The following is a 21,645-nucleotide window of genomic DNA, read 5'->3' as shown; positions in this document are numbered from 1 at the left end:
TGTACCTGTAAAACAGAATAAAAAACTAATCCTCACAAAAGACCTGGAATAAACAACAGAATAAATAAGCAACAATTTAATTTGCTTATTATCATTTCAGGCTGTTATTATGAGGAGCAACTAATGTGAACATAATGTATTCTCACCATAATAAAACACTGGCTTACTATGGAGCTATTTTTTTATAGTGAATGGAAGTATCCTGAAAATTAGATTGCTCCTCCTACTCGTTTTGATAGGCAGAACTAAAATCATTCCTAAGAGTCAGAGAGCAACACTCTCTTACAGCTACAAAATCAAAAATCAATAAGAGCTCAAAAAGATTTCAAGAGGAAAAACCAGACAATATGTACAGTATTTTTCTGACTATAAGATGCTCCTGACCATAAGACACACCTAGCTTTTGGGGGGAAAAACAAGAAAAAAACCTGCTTCTTCCGCCCAGCAATTTGCCTCCTTGCAGGAAACAGCCTGGTCAGCTTTAGCACAGTCTGATTTAGCACAAGCAGTTGATTGAATTAAGGACATACCATGGAGATTCAAAGGTGACAAAATTTGGATCAAATTGGAAAGTCAAGATTTAATTTCAATCGATTTATCATTTGATTTAGTAAAATGTCTGACTCTCGTGGAAAAGTATCAAATGCCTGCAGCTGGTTCCTCCCCCCCACCCCGCCTACAAAGGAACAAAAGTAACAGGAATAGTAGACCTTTTAGAGGACATTAATCCTGTTTCAGCCAGATAGTTGAAAGGCTTCTGCTTCAAACAGCCTTTCAAACAGCCTGGTCAGCTTCAGCACAGCCTGATTTAGCACAAGCAGCTGATTGGCAGTTGGTTCTGCCTCCTAGAACACCTCTTGTAAGCTGTTCCAGGCTACAGGGATCACCACAGCTCATTGCTGGCTGTCACCACTCATCACCACTGCTGCCTAATGCCACCCCACGCACCCTATTATCAGCCTCCGCATGCCCCAATTTTCAGCCCGTTCCAGGTGGCAGGGATTGCTGCCTATTCCCGGCGCCTGGAACAGGCCAAAAAAGGGCGCACAGAGGCTAAAAACGGGACACACGGAGGCCGAAAATGGAATGTGCGGAGGCTGAAAATGGGGTGCAAGGGGATGATTAGCGGCAGTGGAGACGGCAATCCCCACAGCCTGGAACAGCTAATAGGTGGTATTCTGGGAGGCAGATCCAACCGCCAATCAGCTGCTCGTGCTAAATCAGGCTGTGCCTAATCTGACCAGGCTGTTTGCTGCAAGGAGGCAAAGGCCAAAGGGTAGGGGGAACAAGATTCACTATAGAAGATGCAGAGACATTTCCACTCCCTTTGGGAGGGGAGTAGTGTTTTTTATACACTGAAAAATATTACAATAGAAGTAATTTCCTACAGCAAAATTATCTCACAAGAGATAAACAGATACCCACTGTAGAAAAGAAACCATCAAAGCAAGTTCAATGATCCATTTTCGTATAGTGGAGAAAAATATTCTGAAATTGTTTCATAAAAGAAATTCAGGACTCAATCCACTTTGAAAACATAGGTGGGGAGGCATTACTTTTCAATATGACCTGAGAAGATATACTGTAACTTGTACTAGAAAGAAAGAAGTAATGTGTGTCTTACAAGCTTATCTGCTGGACTTATGTCCAATCAATGTTTGGCTTAAATGTAAGCAAAAATTACTGCAAAGCAAAGTTAGAAAAGTTTATATGCAATTAAAGATTAAAAATTAAAGGACAGTAAAGAAACATATGAACTCTGAAAATAATAGAAACATGTTTTTTTCTGATGAATAGATATTGTTGTAAGTTGAAGACTGTATTGTTAAGTACAATCACCTCCTTGTCACCTGGCATAAAGTAATGGAAATCACTTTCTGATAATGTAGAATGTGTTGCTGAAGAAATGAAACAGAGACTAAGCTGGGATTTTTCCCAAAAAGTTGGCAAACCACTTTTATATTGTTGCCAAACCCACAATATAGATATATGAACTCACAAGTTGAGTTCAGTTTGAAAGTGTCTTAGCTTTTACTAGAGCAAGTGAGAGAAGCAAACCAATATACAGGGTAGAATTCTCTGTTGTATCGAAGTATATACCATATTTTTCGCTCCACAAGACACTCTTCCCCACCCCAAAAAAATGGGTGGAAATGTCTGCGCGTCTTATGGAGCAAATATTGTGTCCCAGATCTATTTTTCTTATTGCCCGCCTCTTCTGTCTCTTTTCTGCAGTGCAGGAGTCAATAGGCAGAGCTGGCACATGAGGATACCTATCTGTGGTCCTCTCAGGCTCCGTCTCCTGCCCTCATTACACTGCTGCTCCATGTTCCCCGTTCCATATTCACACTGAGATAGCAGTCCATATTCATTTTTTTTTCTTGTTTTCCTCCTCTAAATCTATGTGTGTCTTATGGTCAAATGCATCTTACAGTGCGAAAAATACAGTAGATAGTTGTGGAAAGAAAAAAATATTAGCCTTCAAAAGTAAAGCTAGCATTTTGTGTGTTTACAAATGCTTACTCTGTAATAAGATCTTTTTAATACATAGGTAAAAATCTTAAAACAAATTGCATTCAGAGGCAAATTGTGTATTTTGCTTTGTAGCATATGGATAGATGTAAGCAGAATGGAACCTCCGGATACTAATTTCTAAACAATTAAATTTCTTTTATATGGTTAGAATATGGTAATTTCACTCATTTTTGTCAATGAGTTAAAGATTATATTCAATTAATTTCCGGGCAGCTTTTTTTCAAATGCTTCTTTACATGGGTTCTTTACGTTGTCTCACATTTATTCTCAAGGAACAAAATCAAAAGCAAACGATACATTACAGCCTCAAATGTAATATCCCCCATTTAAAAAATAGGAAAGTTGCTGTAAAGCTTTCAAAGGAATATAAGACATAACAATTGAAAGGCAAAAATTGAGTATTCCTGTAATGGTGGCTGATAACAAACTGATAACAATTCATATGGCCATTGTCTATGTATTTGAACGGAGATCAGTTTAGGTTCCATTCCTTAATTATATCTTAAAGTTATGAGAAACAGACCCTGAAAGTCTTTGTCCTAATGTAGAGTTACATTTTGATTCTAAAGGAAAATGTTTCATTTGCTGGCATTTTTTCAGCATACCTGCTTTCATCTTAAGAAAACTTATTTTTTTAAAAATGGGGACATTCATGCTTGGGAAGAAATCAGTTTTGATTGAGACACCTGCCAATGCTCTGGCATTCCCTTGTAAAATACTGGATATGGCGTAGGATTTGGAAATCCTGAGATCTCTTCCAAAATCTGAAGTGTCTTATTTAAACAATGGGTTAACATTAAATCCCATTTAATTGTTCTTAAGGATGCATTTCTACATCTGAATCATTCATGGAATTAAACATTCATTTAAATAATCTTGACTTCAATTGTTTTATCTTCCATTTTAAATAATTTCCTTATAAAAGTTTGTCGAAGAATAAATTTAAAAAGTTAGAGTTCATTGGATGGGACCAGTTAGTTACAAAGTTCTGATGAGTCTGACTTACATTTCTTTAAAGTTTCTCACGCCAGAAAATATTTTGGGTTATGGGTACTTTTTAGAGTCAATATCTACCTTTATTAAGCGTACATCCCATGAAAAACCACAAATATAGTAAAAGTACCACATTATCGGTAGAAACGATTTGCTATTTATAATGGTAACAACTCACTTGACAGAGCTTTTCTTCACTGTCAGATTTACAAAGTCTCCAGGTATGTCAATATAGCAGGCACCTGGGCGTCCATAAATACTGGTTCTGACAGCCTAGATTGATTAGAGAAGTTGGAAGATAAAATACATGGCAGTAATCGTAATTAAGATTTTATTTTATTTTTAATTACACCAGCTCTTATTGATAAAAATGCATTAAGTAAACAATGGACAAAATAAATATCCCTCTACTGAAGAATGAATAACTTGGATTCAGTCTGTAAATAAGCATATCCATGATTTATTTAGCTCTTTGAACAAATAAATTTGGAGTCATCAATCAAAATCCTTGGCTGAATTCTACAACAAACATGACTCCTAGATAGATATTCCTTGAAAATGGGCTTGTTTTTCCTGTAGCAAGTCTTCTGTATCTTGGGGTTGTGCATAGCAGCACAGCCATGCTACAACAGTGACTTCCCCCTCAAAATGTAAATTGAACTACAGGCTCATTTAAAGACTCCTGGAGCAAAGGCTCTAATGTAAGGATTCTTATAAATCATTTTTATGGTCTTTTGTAATTGACAGTTAGAAATTTTGTCAATGTACAGTTTTTCTAAGCTCTGATAACCACTAGGACCAGCATCTCTGGTTTATGCCATTATTATTATCATGGTTGGTTGAAATCAACCAGATGTTTAGACTGGATTTTCCATTTTTATCCACTATTGAGTCCTTCCTAAGGACCTGAGATAGGCAGATGTTGTTTGATGATGTTATAGGTAATATTGCAGAATGTAAGCTGTTCCAGTAAAGCTGCCTTTAGCAATTGACTGGTGGTGATTGTGTCAATCAATTATATATTATAAGCTAAGTGTGTATGTATACATTATTATCATCATTGTATTGTATACAATCATACTGTATAAAATTACATAGCTAATATATTTATGAAATAATATTAACATATAATGCTATCATCTTAAAAGATACTGGTCATTTTCTAAAGTTAGATGCTGTTTTGATTATTTATTACCCTGAAATATAAATAACTGAACCCATTCATTTATTCAGGCATCACCAGCCATATGACAATTTTCCAATGCTATTTGTGCCTCATAGAGCTACATGAGAAAGAATTATGTATTGCTACTTTTTATCTTTTACCTTCTCGATAATTGCAGGAATAGCTTCTAGACTGCTTGGTCTGACAGAAAATTTGCTAAAAAGTCTACATGCTTCAATCTGAAAACAAACACATATAATATTATTTTTTTAAATAACAAGAGATTTTACAACAGGAGTTGATCAGTCCAACAATCCATCTAATTCGCGTCCCACTTCCACAAAAAATAATGAAAAGCAGGGAACTACCGCAACTGCTTTGCAGAGATATCCTAGAAATTAACATGGAGGTTCTATTTATAAATGCCACAACTATTAGTTAATTACAGAAAATGCAAGGATTACTCACAATTACTCTATCATAATTATCTGCAGAAAAGCTTCTTTATAAAGATTTTCAATCACACATTACATAATATCTACTCTTAACACAAAAGGTTATGATTTGTAAAACATACAGCATTGCCATTTCAAAAGTTATGATTATTTGAAAAATTAGGAAATGACGTTTTATATTTAGAAACTCAAATAATCCTAAAAGATGGCACAAGCATCCATGTAAATTGAACAAATAAAATTAATAGCATTTGGCCATATGTGGGGCAAAGGACACCAGATCATATGTCATTTTATAATTGTTTATTAATGGAATAAAGTCTTAATATCATTAATGCCCCAATATTCCAAAACTGTTCCAGGGGAAACTTAAGGTATCCATGAGAGGGGCTAGGGAGGAGAGTAAGAAAAAACTATGTGTATATCTGCTTAATGTTGATTTTTTGGAGGAGAAGATAAATCAATTATCAATTGCTGATGATCACAAGAATAAATCCCTGAAGTTTTCCTGGTCCAAAGTCACTTAGCTTCCTTGTGCTAATGCAGACCAAGAACACAGTATCCCAATTTCTAGCCCAGTACCTTTAATCCCTATACCAACTGGCTCTCAATACTGAATATAATGTTAATATTAATTAAGGTCAATTTGAGTCCTTATAAATGAAGAAATGAGGTTGGAGAAGATCAGAAAGCACTATAATGTAGCAGAAGATACCAGAAAAGACTAGGCAAAACAGCTGTCCTTTATATTTACATTACATTAATGTAATGTAATTTCTAATTTACATTAAAAAGAAACAGAAAGCAGTTTTCAAAGAGCCAAGTAGTTGCAGATGACAAAGATTAGCTGGTGATGGTGAATATTGATTTTTATGTAAAATATTCAGTAAAGGGGCTCAGAGAGTATATTCTTATAGGTAAAAACAGGAGAAAGGAAGGTTTATTCAATTCAATCTGGTTTTTTTTTTCATTTTATGCCTATCAATAATATTTATTGAGATATGAAAATCTTTGTGAGGAATACATGGTATAAGAGCATCAGCTACAATAATGTTTCTCAACCTTGACAACTTTAAAATGTGTTGACTTTCAACTCTAGAATTCCCTGGAAGTTGAAGTTCACTTGTCTTAAAATAGTCAAGGTTGAGAATTGTAATTGGAAGATGGGTTTCTAAAGTATCCAGGTACTCTTTTATGAAAAAAAACAACAGAAGAGATGTGCACCTGTGGGAATTCTTGAAAAGCTCCCATAGTCTCTTGATTTCTGTCAGAGGAGCCTCCAATGACAATCAATGGCCTTAAAAAAATTAAACAAAAGTTTAATTCCTTAAAAACAAAAGCTAGATTCACTTAATTCTTGAATAAGCAACTTATATTCCTAAATACTGCTTGCTTTAACATTCAATTAAAACTGATAACTTATTGCCTGGGAAAGATGTTGTAAGAACTTGTTTCATCAGTTAGATCAAGTCTTTTGGGAACTTTCATCGATTCAAAAAGAAGGAAAAGATAGTAAGGAGAAAAAAGGAATTAAATACTGCTTCACTAGTTTGTTCTATATTACTATTGTCTAAGTTTGTCATAGCTTTTATCCGAAGGAGCAAGTATCCTTTAATTTCATGGCTGCACAGTATGCATTGATTTTGGAGCCCAAGAAAATAAAATATGTCACTGCTCCCATTTCTTCCCCTTCTGTCAGGAAGTGATGATACTGGATGCCATGTTAATTTTTTAAATGTTGAGTTTCAAGCCAACTTTTGCACTCTCCTCTTTTACTCTTATCAAGAGGTTCTTTAGTTCCTCTTCACTTTCTGCCCTTAGAATGATATTCTTCTGGATATGATATTTCTGCCGGCAATTTTAATTCTTGCTTGTGATTCATTTAGTGCAGCATTTTGCATAATGTATTCTACATATAAATTAAATAAGGAGGGTGACAATACACAACCTCGTTGTACTCCTTTCCTTATTTTGAACTAATCAATTATTTCATGTCTTATTCTAACTGTTCTTTTTTGCATACAGGTTTCTCAGGCAGTGACGTGCAGTCAGGGGAGGCAGGGGAGGCGGAGCCTCACCACTCTCGTCATGAAAATAAAAAAGAATTACTCCAGGAAGCCGTGAAAGTGGCTGGGAGAGGCGCGCGGCTTGGTTTAGCCTCCCTGGACATCTCAGCAGCAGCCCCAAGTGTGCCGATCTCGCCATTTTTTACATCGGGCGAGCCCAGGATCCTTGCAAGGGGAATGGGACCACGTGTGCAGGAGGCTCCTCAGCTCCAGCCTCAATCAGCGCAGCCGCGGTCCCCTTCATCTTGCCTCAGGAAGGAGGGGAATGGGACCACGTGTGCAGGGGAAGGGGATCGCGGCTCTGCTAATCTGAGGCTGTGTGCTGAGGAGCCTCCTGCACACGTGGTCCCATTTCCCTTGCAAGGATCACAGGCTCGCCCAATGCAAAAAATGCCTAGGTACCATGTTTCCCCGAAAATACAACCTGTCCTGCGCTCACTGACCTAGCGTTATCCCGAAAGTACCAAGTTACAGGAGCCGGGGGTGGGGGGAGCGCTCACGTTGCTTGCCGCCTTCAATATACCGCTAGGTTGGGGAGTGGCGTTCTGTCCGGCCAGAGGGGAGAGTTGCCGGGCGGCTGCTCTCTTGTGAACTGGCTCCCGAAGAGCCGGGCACAGCCTCAGGGGCGAAGTAGCCATGAGGTAACTATGCTCACGAGCAGCCGCCCGGAAAATCCCCTCTCTAGCCGGGAAAAGCGCCATTCACTGACCTGAGCAGCCGCCCGGCAAATCCCCTCTCCAGCCGGGAAAAGCGCCATTCACCAAGCCCTTGCGCAGCTCTCCCAGGCGACCGCCGCTGGCTGCTGCTGCCCGCCCCGCCCGCCGCCCCGCCGCTCCGCTCCGTGCATAACTTCCAAACTCCAAAACTTCCAGCATCGCCCGCTCTAGGAGTGCTCTCTATGGTGGGCCGGCTGCTGGAAGACTGTCCGGAAAACTCTCTGTCCAGCAGCCGGCCCACCATAGAGAGCACTCCTAGAGCGGCCGATGCTGGAAGTTTTGGAGTTTGGAAGTTATGCACGGAGCGGAGCGGGGCGGCGGCGGGCAGCAGCAGCCAGCAGCGGTCGCCTGGGACAGCTGCGCAAGGGCTTGGTGAATGGCGCTTTTCCCGGCTGGAGAGGGGATTTGCGGGGCGGCTGCTGAGGTCAATGAATGGCGCTTTTCCCGGCTGGAGAGGGGATTTGCGGGGCGGCTGCTGAGGTCAGTGAATGGCGCTTTTCCCGGCTGGAGAGTTTCCCGGCAACTCTCCCCTCTGGCCGGACAGAACGCCACTCCCCAACCTAGCGGTATACCGAAGGCGGCAAGCAACGTGAGCGCTCCCCCCACCCCCGGCTCCTGTAACTTGGCGCTTTCGGGATAACGCTAGGTCAGTGAGCGCAGGACAGGTTGTATTTTCGGGGAAACACGGTACCCAGGCATTTTTTGCATTGGGCGAGCCCGGGATCCTTGCAAGGGGAATGGGACCACGTGTGCAGGCGGCTCCTCAGCGCACAGCCTCAGATTAGCAGAGCTGCAATCCCCTTCCCCTGCACACGTGGTCCCATTCCCCTCCTTCCTGAGGCAAGATGAAGGGGACCGCGGCTGCGCTGATTGAGGCTGGAACTGAAGAAATTTCTCCGTTTGGGCTGCGCCCCTGCGATCGGAGCAACCACGTGGTTTGATGACGTCACCAGCCTCACCAGTCATAAACGTCACCGCACGTCACTGTTCTCAGGAGATAGATAAGGTTGTCTGGTAACTCCCATATCTTTAACAATTTGCCCAGTTTATTGTGATCCATAGAGTCTAAGGCTTTAATGTAGAAATAGATGTTTTTGAAGCAAATGTTTTTTGGAACTTGCTTGTTTTCTCCATAATCCAGCAAATGTTGCCAGTTTGGTATCTAATTTCTCTGCTTCTTTGAAACCCAGCTTATACTTCTGGTAGCTCTTGGTTCACATATTGCTGAAGACTAGCTTGTAGAATTTGAGCATGATCTTGTTATCATTTGAAATGAATGCAATTGTATAAGAGAACCACTATCTTTATCTTAAAGCAAACATTCTTATGTTTCTATCAGATAATTTGACAGTTACCAAAAATGACTTACTTTTTTTTATAAAACACAACACATAAAATCTTCCTTCTTTACATACTGTAGAAAGTGTATCAGTTGGTTACAAAATACTTTTGTGCATCTCTTCCACAGTCATCAAGCATAATTCATATTAACTCAAGTATTTTAACTCAGATATTTATACATGTTACCGTCATCATACCTCCATTTTCATTTGGCTATAACTGTTTAAACGTCCTTCGTCATAAAATATACCAAGATTTAATACATGACCACATACTGCCATTTCATTTACTATTTCTAAAATCCTCCAATGACACTAAATCCTTATGTCCTATTCTAGCTAGACATCCATAACATTTAATAACATAATTTTCTAATCCTTCTTTCCAAATCACTGTTTACAATTTATATCCCATTTCCTTATGTTGTACCCATACATATATATACATTATTATCATTATCCCTCCTTTATTTGACTATATTCTGCATCATATCATTTCCCCCCTAATAATCAAAACTTAACTGAATCTAACTTAATTCTTTTTTTATTATTAACCTTTATATATAATCCAAAAGAGTTTATAATCTTCCTTTCATGGGTACCATTCAATATTCATATCCAGTTATTACTTATCATAACACTACACATTGTATACATTATCATCATTATCAATTATTTATTTAACTATATCTATTATCACTAAATTTCGCTAAGTTTAGCTAGTTTTAAATTATACTCTTCCATCTATCAACCTGTATCTTTCCAATAGCAAAACAGTCTCATATCTTCTGCCATTTGTGGTGTCAGTCCTCTAATCATCTCCTTAATCAACTTTGTATGGACTCCTCTTAGCAACTCTTTGCTTATAAAATCTCTCATGTAATTTTGATGCCCTTCTTCTGTTTCCTTAATCAGCTTATCTTTGATTGTCGGTAGTGTTATCAATGATATTGCTAATAAAATTTCTCTCTTTAAATCCATATTTTTTTTTGTTTTCTCTTCTTCTATATCTTGCCATCCGGGGTAGATTTCCCCTCCATTTAATTCCTCTTTCAGTATTTCACTCTTTCCCTTTTCAGAGACAAACCAATCACCATAAATATCAGCAATTTTAATTTCTTTATATTCATTTTCCTCTTTCGTTTTTTGAATTTTAACTGCCACTTTATCTATTTGATAAACATATTTAACTTCATCATATTTTGCTGTTAGGTGGACTAAACCTTCCAACTTCTTCTCTATCCTCTCACGTATAACTGATAATTTCTGTATTTCTAAGAGTATCTTTTGCAGACTTAAAACTTCTTTCTGCTGTTGAAATTGTGTCATTATCTCCAGTTAACAAATACTGCTGCTCTATCTTAGAAGGTTTTAACAGGATTAAGCATAGATTCACAATAACATTTCACCTTTCTCTGGTTAAAAATATACTTCAAAGGAACATCAGTGTGCTTTTCTTCTAATCACTCTTTATAAACAAGCTGTGAGACTTTGAAGTGCCAAGCCAGGATAATCAGTGGGGAAAAAAAGTGTTTCGTTTCCAATACACAAACCTCCAGCCTTCGAGTAGCAGTGTTACAATGTTACGATTTCTTTGTTTCTTTTTGTATCTTTTTTGTATTTCAAGTTTTTAAAAAGTCCGATTCTTAAATGAGTTAGAAAAACACTCACAGTAATGAAAGAGGAGAATTTTAGTCCATAGATTAGAGAAAATAGTAAAAGAAAAAAAATAGAAGAAGGAATCTTAATCCATTCGTTTTAAAAGGCTTGCATAAATTCCATCCGTGAAGACAGCGTTCAAAAAGTAAGATAACTCACTGTCCAAAACCAGTCCAAATTTAATTCTGCCACTTATTTCTTCTGTTCTACAATTTAAATTAATTTTAAGTTTTTTTATAGGCAGTCACTTTTAAAACAGTAAAAATTCCTCACCAGCTGGAAACACTTTCTCTTTCCATATCCTTCCATTTTGGAGCCGGCCTGATTTCATCAGCCAAATGGCTGGATTTTTTGTCACCGGCTTGAAGAACTTCTCTTGGATCAATCAGGGACTTTGCGGTGTCCCTGAGATCAGCAAGACATATTCTTCCTGTTCACCGTCTCTGCGGGACGGTTTAGGTCCATTTGGACCACCCAGTGACAAAAGTATCGACTGCTATCTCAGAGCATTGAGATCGCACGTCGTGACGTTGAGACTTCGGCTCCCCCCCCCCCAAAAAAATGACTTACTTTTTAAAGAAGCACCAAGTGGTATCATCAACTTCTCAAAGCCAGGGAAGGTTATATGCAATATACGGTTAATAAAAGGCTGCTACAAAAGCACAAAATCTTTATGCAAAATCTGTTTGGTAATCTTCCCCAATCTTCCAGTGTTTATAAGTCCCATCATTACTAGACCATAGAGATCACTCACTAAAATGGGGAAGGCAATGGATTAAAGTACATTAAGACAATCCTTAATTCTTGTGATAAAACATGTCATATTTGTGTTCTCCCTTATGTAGATGTTATCTACTTAAAACTGAATAAAATGGGAGGGGAAAGGTGATGAGGATATGATATGACTATCTGCTTTGCTGATAAATAGTATTTGAGTCTGTGTATTTGGAAATAAAAGAGAAAATACAGATTTATTACCAGCAATTCATGTTTGCATTTGCCATTCCAGCCAGAGCATTTACAAGACCAGGGCCAGAAACAACAAGGCATACGGCAGGCCTAGAAACAAAAAGAAAAGCTGCTGAGGTTTTCAATTGAAGCAAAACAATAACTTCGGAGGCATCATATACAAACATTCCTGAAGGATTAGTTTGAAAGCAAGGCAAATTTTTCATTTTTATTGAACTGGAGTATTTTAAATCTACTTTCTGCCCTCAGCACAAAAGAGAAGGTCAAAACATTGTAATATATAAACTAAATAGAAAAGAAATAAGAAAACTAAGTTGTAGGGCAAGTTATCACTCACGTTCATCTACAATGCTGTTTACAACCATAAAATATAAAATAGATTTAAATGTAAATGAAATCATTTACAGGTCAGAGGTGGTACGAATGTTAAGCAAGTTCAGCATTTTTTCATTTTTGTTTTTATTTATTAATATGCACTTATCCTCAGTGATAGAAAACTGAGGTTGTGGTAGTGGGACTAATAGAAACACTGCTGCATAAACTACAAAAAGCTTAGATGAACTCAAAATTCTGAAATACTATTATATCAAAATCTTAGAAGCCAAGAGAATAACTTTTATAATAAACTTACCGGGCAGTCAGATACCCCACAGCAGAAGCTGCATAAGAGGCCTATTGAAAATGAAACATTAATTAACATCTGAATGGAAAGAGGTAGTACACCAAAACAATAGATTTATATACAATTTTGTAAGGCTTAGCAAAGCATTTGAAAGACTGGCACAAATGAAGCATCCTCCATTCAAAAGATTTGATGCAACTGTTTCAAGGGTCTTTCCAAATTGTCTCTGCATTGTATAAAGTTATTAACAATTCTCCAATGTCTACTAGTGAAGTGAAGTGGTTATGTGTGCAGAGATGATCTGGTTTAATTCTAATATCCATATCAATACTTTCAGAGGCTGCAGTTGACTCACAATTTCAATCAACGTATATAATGTCCTTTACAAAGAAACTCTTCAGGTATTTTTCATAATCTATAAATCAAAAGCTTGCCTATTGATGAGACTGCTATTTTGTATACATAGAAGCTGTGCCTATTTGATTTCAGACTTCAGTTGCCTCTTTGTCACCACTGTCATTTTCAATCATTAGCCCTCCCACTGCAGCTATTCATTTATTCCATTTTACTTAATTGAAAGATCTCCCACTCTTCCCTGCAGGATTATTTGACACTGGTATTTTCCCATTTCTTTCTTTAAACTTTTTAAAAATCCTATTCAATAGTGTCCTATTTCCTGCAGTTTTCTTGGCAGGATGTTTCAGAAGCGTTTTTGCCATTGCCTTTCTTTGGGCTGAGAGAAGGTGACTGGTCTAAGGTCACAGAATTGGCTTCATGCCCAAGGCAAATTCAGTCTCCCGATTTGTAGCCTAATATCTTAACTACTATGGGTTGCGAGTGGAGAAAAAGATAATTCTGTCTAGAATCAGATCAGCTATTTTCTTGTGTAATGCAACAATTGGCAGATATTTTCCATGCTGAATTGTGATGTGCCGAGTAACACCAATGGAGAAAACCAATTTCCTTATTTATAATTATTGGAACTTGCAAAAATCAGATCTTGAAAATCATTTTCTGGCAGTAACTTGGACAGAGACTGACCATCAGATTTAAAAAATTATGTTGATATTACTTTGTGCCAATTCAAAGATTGTGACAGCTTTTTAATTTAGCAGTGGGAACAAAAAAAATTAACAAATGAACTCATCTTGAATTCATATTGATAGCTTTAACTGAAAGTTTTTTAATGGGATATTTTCCATCCAAACAATACACAATTTAGGTACAAAACCAGGTTCATAAGCTTCACATTGAAAATATTGTAATTATTAAATTATTTAATTGCAATTAAATAACTATTATAATTACATATAGAAATTCATATAAAATATAGAATACAGTTTCTTCAAAAATGATTTGACTTCTTTCATTTTTCTAGATTAAAGCAGTATTTTCTAATCTGGTGCTTTCAAGCTACAATGACTAAAGAATATGAAGTTTAAGTCTCATATAGCTGCATGGTACTAGGTTCGGAAGCCCAGCCTACATTAATCTAACAGAAAAAAACATGCTATTTTTCATGCTGAGAGTTGAGGATGGATGTAATAAGCTTTTGGGTTTTGGCCTACCTTAATAAACTACAATTATTTTATTATAAATTTTAATTAACTTTGCCATTTTGGACGTTTAGAGTTACTTAGATCAGGCTGGAAATTAATATAGCAAAATAATAGGATACATCTTGTCTTTTACAGTATTTATGCAGCATACCTTTAGGGAGAAGAAATGATTCCCCTCCCACCCCGCCCTCAATGAGGTCTAGCCATAATATACAAAAAGCTTGTGAAAAAAATTATACTTGAGAGACTGATGATTTCATGAAGCGTCATTAGAAGACAATATGGGACATAGTACAAGAGTTAAATTACTAAAATTGCTAATCAGATTTAACATGATGGCTGTGAGTGGCACGATGGGTGCAGTACTATTTTTTATATAACATGTTTCAAAAATTAAAACTTAAACACCAGAAGGTAATTTATGCATTTCCATTCTATTTCTGAAAGAAAAACATGCCAAGTAATGTAGAAACAGTTAAAGATACCCAGAGTGGGTGTTCTATTGGCAAAACTGTTTGTACTTAAATGCCATGATGCCATGACAACACATTGTCAAACCAAGTGGCAAATTAAAATGCTATATAAAACTTTGCAGATGCCTGGAATGATTATTCTTATATTATGTAATCATTTTTGCTGATTGTAAAAGAAAAATGTGCCACTATTTGTAAGTATATTTTTTGTTATGGATAAATTTCAGATATATTAATGCATGTCATTATACAGATAATAGATGAAAAAAATCAGCAAATGCGTGCCCAAACTTTTCTTGTGCCAGTTTTTCTCCAGCCAATAATTTTAAGCCTTTGGTACAAAAAATACTGGTTCATCATTATTATTTTTCTTTTTAAACAGATTATGAAACTTCAATACTTGATAATACATTTCAGTAGTATAAAATGTCACTGGAAATTGGAAAAGGAAATGAATCCATGGTTTAAATATCAAGAATAGTGAATATTAAGGAGTGCTCTTCTGCTGCAGAATAGTTTCTACAACTAGTATTCAATCAAGCAAACAAAATATAAGAGAAAAACTGCACGAGATAGAATTCTATATCATTTATTTTTATATAATGAGAGAATAATATATTAAGTCAAATTCTGATTATTCAGGCTTGACCAAGTGAGTGTGTTGGACTCTACTTTTTTAAGTAAACATCTGCAGCAATCATGACATGTACGCAATCTTCATGCAAATCCTGCCCTTATACACTTGCATCTTGAAGTCTGATGCAAGTACATAGGTTGCAGAATTTGTAGTAATATTATGCAACTGCCATAATTTCCCTTGACCCTCTCTCCTCCCAGACAGTTGCCGGATCTTTCCTAGGAGCATAGAAAAAGGGAAAATGTAACTTGTGACACTGCAAATAATTAACAGCAACTCATAATTCTGCATGCACCGGGGAACTGCTCTTCCGGTTTCTGGCGCTCCATGTGCTCCTGCTTCATGCTCCCCCGTGTGCTCCTGTTTCGGCACTTGATGCCAAAAAGATTTCCCAACACTCCCTTATTACAACAATGCTGTAAGGCACACTAGACTCCCATTCCATTATTTCCAGAGAATGCTTTGGGGAAAAACCACTTTTGTTAAAGACAAAAAAGTGTAGAAATTACCATCTTTCTGAGGCAATTCAGCAATAAGTAAATAAAAGTGTTTGATTCTGTGCTGTCAGTATGTCAGATTATGTAACAGTAAAATGAGCTTTTAGCATTGAATAGTTATTGAGCAAGCAGAGACACTAATTAACCCCCAAAATACTTACAGCTTGTTCATTGCGCATTCCTATATATTTAATTCCACTTGCTTGTGCAGCAATTGCTACTTCTGTTATAGGAACACCAACAATGCCAAACATATATTCAATTTCCTGAAATAAATAAATTTTATTTTAATGCATCTGTTTAATTTAACCAACTATCTTCAATGTCTCATCCCTATCCCCATTTGGAATTTTATATAATCTGACAATATCAAAGGCAAAGTGAGATTGGCTTTATACACAAGGCAAAATTAGAATTTGTATAATCTGTTCCAAGTGAAACTGCCTTTTGCAACTGATTTTGATTTTGTCAATGCCCATGGTGTTGAAATGGTGCTCCAGTCATTCTGCTATTGCACTCAAGAAGCCTATCACTATTGGAACTACCCTTGCGTTATTGTTTTTGCCAGTCATTCTATTTTTTCAGGTCTCTGTATTTTGTTATCCTCTACAGTAATTTTCTTCTATTCTACTGTCTCCATGTACTCTCATGTCCACTATTTTATTCTTATTGTCATATTAAAATTATTGGCTTTTTATAAGGTTAATGACATTATGAGATATATCTTATTAATCACAAAATGAGTTTGTAATTCAAAAGAACCCATTTTCCCACAATGCTCTTTTCTTGCATCTATTTTTCTAAGTACTATTTATTTTTGTTTAACCATAAAATCTAAACTTATGGATTCTGTTCAGTGTTAGTTTCAATGTCCTAGACTCTAGGACCTAGAGTTAAGATAGAAATAAATATATCAATATAGAGCAGGATAAAGGACAATAGTGAAACAACAGTGGTTAGTTTAGTTTAAAATAAACCAAATTTTCTTTGTCTACAAATCACCTCCTCTGCAGAATTAAGGAGAAAAAACCCCACCAGTACCTAGACTGAAAATGCATGTAAGGCTTTGTTGATCAGAATAGAATTTTCTTCTAAACAAATGCATAGATTCCTAGTGTGAGTAGTGTTTATAACAGTCACCGGGTGAGTATCCCATAAATATTCACACTTAAAATAATAAACATTTAGAGCTTTCTAGAATAGGTGCAGGTAAATACCATGTAATTTTCTTGCATATTCCTGTAATTACCATAATTATCACTCCTGCCTTGGCAGATGTATCACGAAAGTTTACGTGGATGTTTTAAAGCGAATCTTCTATGTCTGTTTCGTGCCATTTGATTAAGATTAACAGCACTATGTCCTGATTCGCACAAGAAATATAAACTGCTTTCTTCGTATTGATCCTGTACAGCAGGAGTCCCCAAACTTGGCAACTTTAAGATTTGTGGACTTTAATTCTCAGAATTCTCCAGCCAGCTGGCTGGGGAATTCTGGGAGTTGAAGTCCACAAGTCTTAAAGTTGCCAAGTTTGAAAAACTCTGTACAGTGTGTCAATATACTCCATTGTGGCTTATTCAATAAACCGTTCAAACAAAACGCGTCAGAGGCAAGTTTTGTCCGTGCAAGGGAGGAGTTTAGCAGCGGCAGAGATCTTCTGATCGCTTTGCCCGCCTCTTGGAATTGATTCCACAACTCGGCACCCCTCGGCACTTCGAAATGGTCTTTCCCATCCCGCTGTTCAGGGTGAAGCCACACTCGGAGTTACCCAGCGCTCTTACTTGTATCTTTAGGGACTCCGCGATAAGCTGAGCCCCGCTGACGACCTCATCTTCCTCCAACAATAGCAGATTTTGCGAGGCCATTTTCGGTGGAATGGAGACAAGGACGATAGCCCCGCCATTTATGCTGAGGTACGTTTCTCTCAACCAATGGGAAAAACCTAGTCTAGGGTTTGGGGGGGAAAGCCAGCCATTGACGAACTTGTGGGCGTGGTTTTACAGAGATTCTTGTGAAACGGCGCAGCCCCAGGAATGTCAAAGCAGCTCCCTCTGAATTTGACGGCTGGTCACGTGACAAGAGGACGTGTCAGATCAATTTTCTGATTGGCCGGCTTGTGCCAACCCACTACCCTTCATTATTTGCCAATCTGTTGGGAAGAGGAGAAAGTCCAAGGGTTTTTTAGTTCAGGGATCTGTGGAAGAAGTCAAAAGCAGCGATTGTGTAATGCAGTGTGCTTGAAATATGTGACAATAAAGAAGGTGTACATCCCAACGAAAACGAGTTTTGTGACTTTCTTAAGCACTACAGCACTGAACTAAATCTATTAATTTGACTTATTTTTCTGAATTTGCCCAATCCTACATGATAAATGAACATAACCTTTGGCTGCTAAAGGGTGGTGCCAGTCAGTATGATGTATGAGTACGGCCTATATTTATAAATTCATAAATAAACTATCCTGAAATGCTGAACTTGAAGAATATTTTAAGAAACAAGTGAATGTAAAATTAGGAGTTAAAATCTGGATAACAAATATTGCAGACTCTCTTTGTATTATATCTAAGAAATTTAGAATAACATATATTATCCCAATACACATATTTCTTTCAGAGGAACAGATACTTGATTTATTATTTCATTTTTAAGGACATCCATCTCCATAGCAACCTTGTACAGCTTACAATTTAAAAAAAAACAAGAAAAAAAAAGAATGTTTTCCAAGGACTGAAGAACAAGCAGATTTTTAGCAGTTTACAGAGACAAAAGGGTGGGAGCAAATATGGATTGTGGGGGTTGATCCATGTGGTGAGTTTGACAGTTTATTGGAAATTAGGTGTGTTAGATCAAGTAATGGACAAGTACACACAGGCTAACGGTAACAACAGCTCTTTATTATAACACAACAAGTAAGAACAATTCAGCGAAGGTTGAGTCTGACAGCAGCCCTTTTATAGGGAGCTGTCAGACCCTTCAACCAATGAGATTAAACCTCTGTTCCCACCGGAACAGAGGACCTTGGTGGAAACCATTATAACTGAAGCTAGTATCTAACACCCCTCCCCTTTTAGATGGAATAATTGTACTAGTAACATAGTCACGCAGGTAGGCGGGCTTTTTCGTAGCTCTGCTTGACCTGCGCAGTTCAGTCGGAGGGTGTTCTTCGGACAGGTCGGACGGACCATGATGCTTTGGAACAGTCCAGGGGCGATACTAACTCCAAATTGCAGGCGGTGACATTTGAATGCACCCCTGTGCGTCACAATGGTTTGCGCCTCCTCATAGCGCCATCTACAGGCAATTGTTGGTATGCCTGCGCCATGTCCAATTTAGCAAATACTTTGCCGGGGCCTAATGAATATAATAAATGCTGTACAATAGGTACAGGGTAAGCGCTTTGTTGTAACGCTTTATTGATTGTGCATTTGTAGTCCATGCAGATGTGGACAGACCTGTCAGATTTGAGATGTGTCACTATAGGGGTCTCCCAGCATGCATGATCAACCGGCTCTAGGATTCTTTGGCCTACGAGCTTGTCAATTTCCAGATTAATTTTGGGGCGGAGAGCAAACATACTCTCCTGAGCTTTAGCCTTATGGGAACTATGTTGGGGTCCAAATTAAAAGAGATTGGAGTCCCCACATATTTACCCAGACCGGTGCCGAAGATGTCCTCGAACTCCTTAAATATTGCTTCGGCGCTCTCGTCTTTCAAGGCTTTGATACTGGTCACTTCTAGCCCCAGGGCTTCGAACCAGTCAAGCCCCAGGAGGTTCTGCAGATCCCTGCTGACCACTGTCACTGGGAACTGGCTGCTGTAGTCTTTGAATTGCACCTGGAAGGTGCCTTGGCCCACGATGGGGACTCGGTTCCACTGGTAATCGCGGAGGCAGATGTCGGGGCCACGTGGATGCTGCTTCTTCAGGCTAGAGATAGCCCGCTTGAGTGTAGACCACAGCATGATGGTCAGTGATGACCCCGTGTCGATCTCCATCTCGCATGGAGAGTCTTTGATGAGGACTGTGACCTTCAGCTTTTTTGGCTGCCTAGTGCGGACTTGGCTGATTGAGGTGTGGTACGTGACTCTGGTGTCACCCTCTGAGCGCCGTGGCGACTTCTGCCATGCCCCTTGGTTGGGCCTCTGCTGGTGGTTAGCTCGGCTTCTTGGCTGCCAGGTCGTCATGAGGTGCTCGCTTCTGCAAACTTTAGTGATGTTCCCCTTTTGCTCACAGTGCTGGCAGATAGCGTCACGGAAACAGCAAGCCAATCGGGCATAATCTCCGCCGCAGCTAGTGCTAGCCGGGAGTTGTGGTTCAAATTCGCGTGCCGGCTTGGCGCGGCTACTGTGCATGCAGCAGCTGTCATCTTCTTCACCTTCAGAGCTCTTGGCCTCTGCAGCCTTGCGATGTATGCGTGTGCTCTTCCGAGCATCTTGCAGAGTGCTTTGATGCTGCAGGGTCTCTGTAGACTTGATGGCTGATTCTGATGCCCTGACTTCGTCTAAGGCAATTTGTAGAGTGAGGTTAGATTTGGCAAGTAACCTCTTCTGTAAATTAATGTTCCGCACACTGCATATGATGCGGTCAAGAATAAGTTCATCTAGGTCTCGGAACTCGCAGTACACTGCGGCCTTTCATAGCGCCGCAACGTACTCATTGATCGATTCGCCTTCCCTCTGGTTGCAAATATTAAATTCGTGCCGGCGGACGTGCTTAGATGGCTTGGGAGCGTAGTGGGTTCTCAGCATCTGCTGGAGCCCAGACCAAGCGACCAATTGTAGCGGCGTTGGTTCTGACAGGTCTTTGGCAGTTTCGAACACTTCCCATCCACAGTAACCAAGGAACATGTTCTTCTTGCGGCCTTCAGAAAGGCCCATGAGGCCGTTGGCTTTGAGGAAGCAGTCGAACCTCAGCATATATGAGTCCCAGTACTTGGTGACTGAGTCACATGGAGTTGGTGGGGTGTGTATGGCCATTTTGTGTTCTGAGGGCGTTTTGAGTTTGCCGCTCAAAAATGGCTGCTCGAAGCCGTGCTGAGCTCCGGGCTGGATGTACTTGCTGGATTGCTACGCTCTTTTTTGGTTCACCTAGTTGCCTTCCAATCCCATCCTCGTCACCAGTGTTAGGGTAATGGACAGGCACACACAGGCTAACGGTAACAACAGCTCTTTATTATAACACAAGTAAGAATAATCCAGCAAAGGTTGAGTCTGACAGCAGCCCTTTTATAGGGAGCTGTCCGATCCTTTGACCAATGAGATTAAACTTCTGTTCCCGCTGGAACAGAGGACCTTGGTGGAAACCATTATAACTGAAGCTAATATCTAACAAGGTGCCTCTCCCTTCTGCTCTGGAGATTTATTATCCCCAGGCAGAATGCTTGTGAGGTATCAAGTAATGCCAACAAACAATTGTAAAACATATGGAAGGAAAATAATTGCCACAGAGAAGTCCTGGGGTTTTAAGTTACCAATAATTAGTTAAGTTGAACAATAAATATAGCTGATTTTTAAAATATTTTGTGTCTTATTAACCTGAAAATGAGAAGGCTAGATTATCAGTTTTGTTAATCCATAGGAGGGTGGTTTTTTTTTTACAAAATAAAGTTGTTACCAATATAATGCTACAGGTTTGAGTCAGATTTAAATCCACATATTTAATTTTTATTGAAGTTTTCTAGAATTTCCATTCTTCTTTGATTAGAAACAAACCCGTATGCATATATTTTACAAAAATAACAACCAGGATAAAAATATGTTCAAAACAACTTAGTGACATACAACAATATATTTTACACATTTCTCCTTAAATGTTTATTTCAGTTTTAGTCGTTTACATTGCTACTTTTTCTGGTTGTTGCTGATTATATATGGTATGTACTACTTTTCAGTTAGGTTTGGCCTCTTGTTTTTTCTATAATTTTTATTTCACTTACAGGGAGCAAATTCCATTTTACCTTCT

The 21,645-nt window shown here is 38.4% G+C and overlaps 2 protein-coding genes across 2 annotated transcripts in view; one reads left to right on the top strand and one right to left on the bottom strand.

The window, feature by feature from the left end:
• HACL1 (2-hydroxyacyl-CoA lyase 1) overlaps window positions 1-17,597 on the bottom strand; it is a 27,184-nt gene extending 9,587 nt beyond the window's left edge. Inside the window, exons 1-8 of the mRNA XM_081969836.1 lie at window positions 17,468-17,597; window positions 15,848-15,952; window positions 12,530-12,570; window positions 11,908-11,988; window positions 6,373-6,445; window positions 4,855-4,932; window positions 3,707-3,801; window positions 1-5 (exon numbers count right to left, since the gene is read on the bottom strand). The exon at window positions 1-5 is cut by the window's left edge and continues 108 nt beyond it. Coding sequence (XP_081825962.1) covers window positions 1-5; window positions 3,707-3,801; window positions 4,855-4,932; window positions 6,373-6,445; window positions 11,908-11,988; window positions 12,530-12,570; window positions 15,848-15,952; window positions 17,468-17,551 — 562 coding nt within the window. The 5' untranslated portion in view covers window positions 17,552-17,597. The remainder of the gene's footprint in view (window positions 6-3,706; window positions 3,802-4,854; window positions 4,933-6,372; window positions 6,446-11,907; window positions 11,989-12,529; window positions 12,571-15,847; window positions 15,953-17,467) is intronic.
• Window positions 17,462-21,645, top strand: part of BTD (biotinidase) — a 16,576-nt gene continuing 12,392 nt past the window's right edge. Inside the window, exon 1 of the mRNA XM_081969837.1 lies at window positions 17,462-17,599. Coding sequence (XP_081825963.1) covers window positions 17,562-17,599 — 38 coding nt within the window. The 5' untranslated portion in view covers window positions 17,462-17,561. The remainder of the gene's footprint in view (window positions 17,600-21,645) is intronic.

This window comes from Natrix helvetica, assembly GCF_964273705.1.
Source record: "Natrix helvetica genome assembly, chromosome: Z".
NCBI lineage: Eukaryota > Metazoa > Chordata > Lepidosauria > Squamata > Natricidae > Natrix > Natrix helvetica.
The sequence above is the reverse complement of the archived record's forward strand: the minus strand, read 5'-3'. Positions and strand labels throughout refer to the sequence as shown.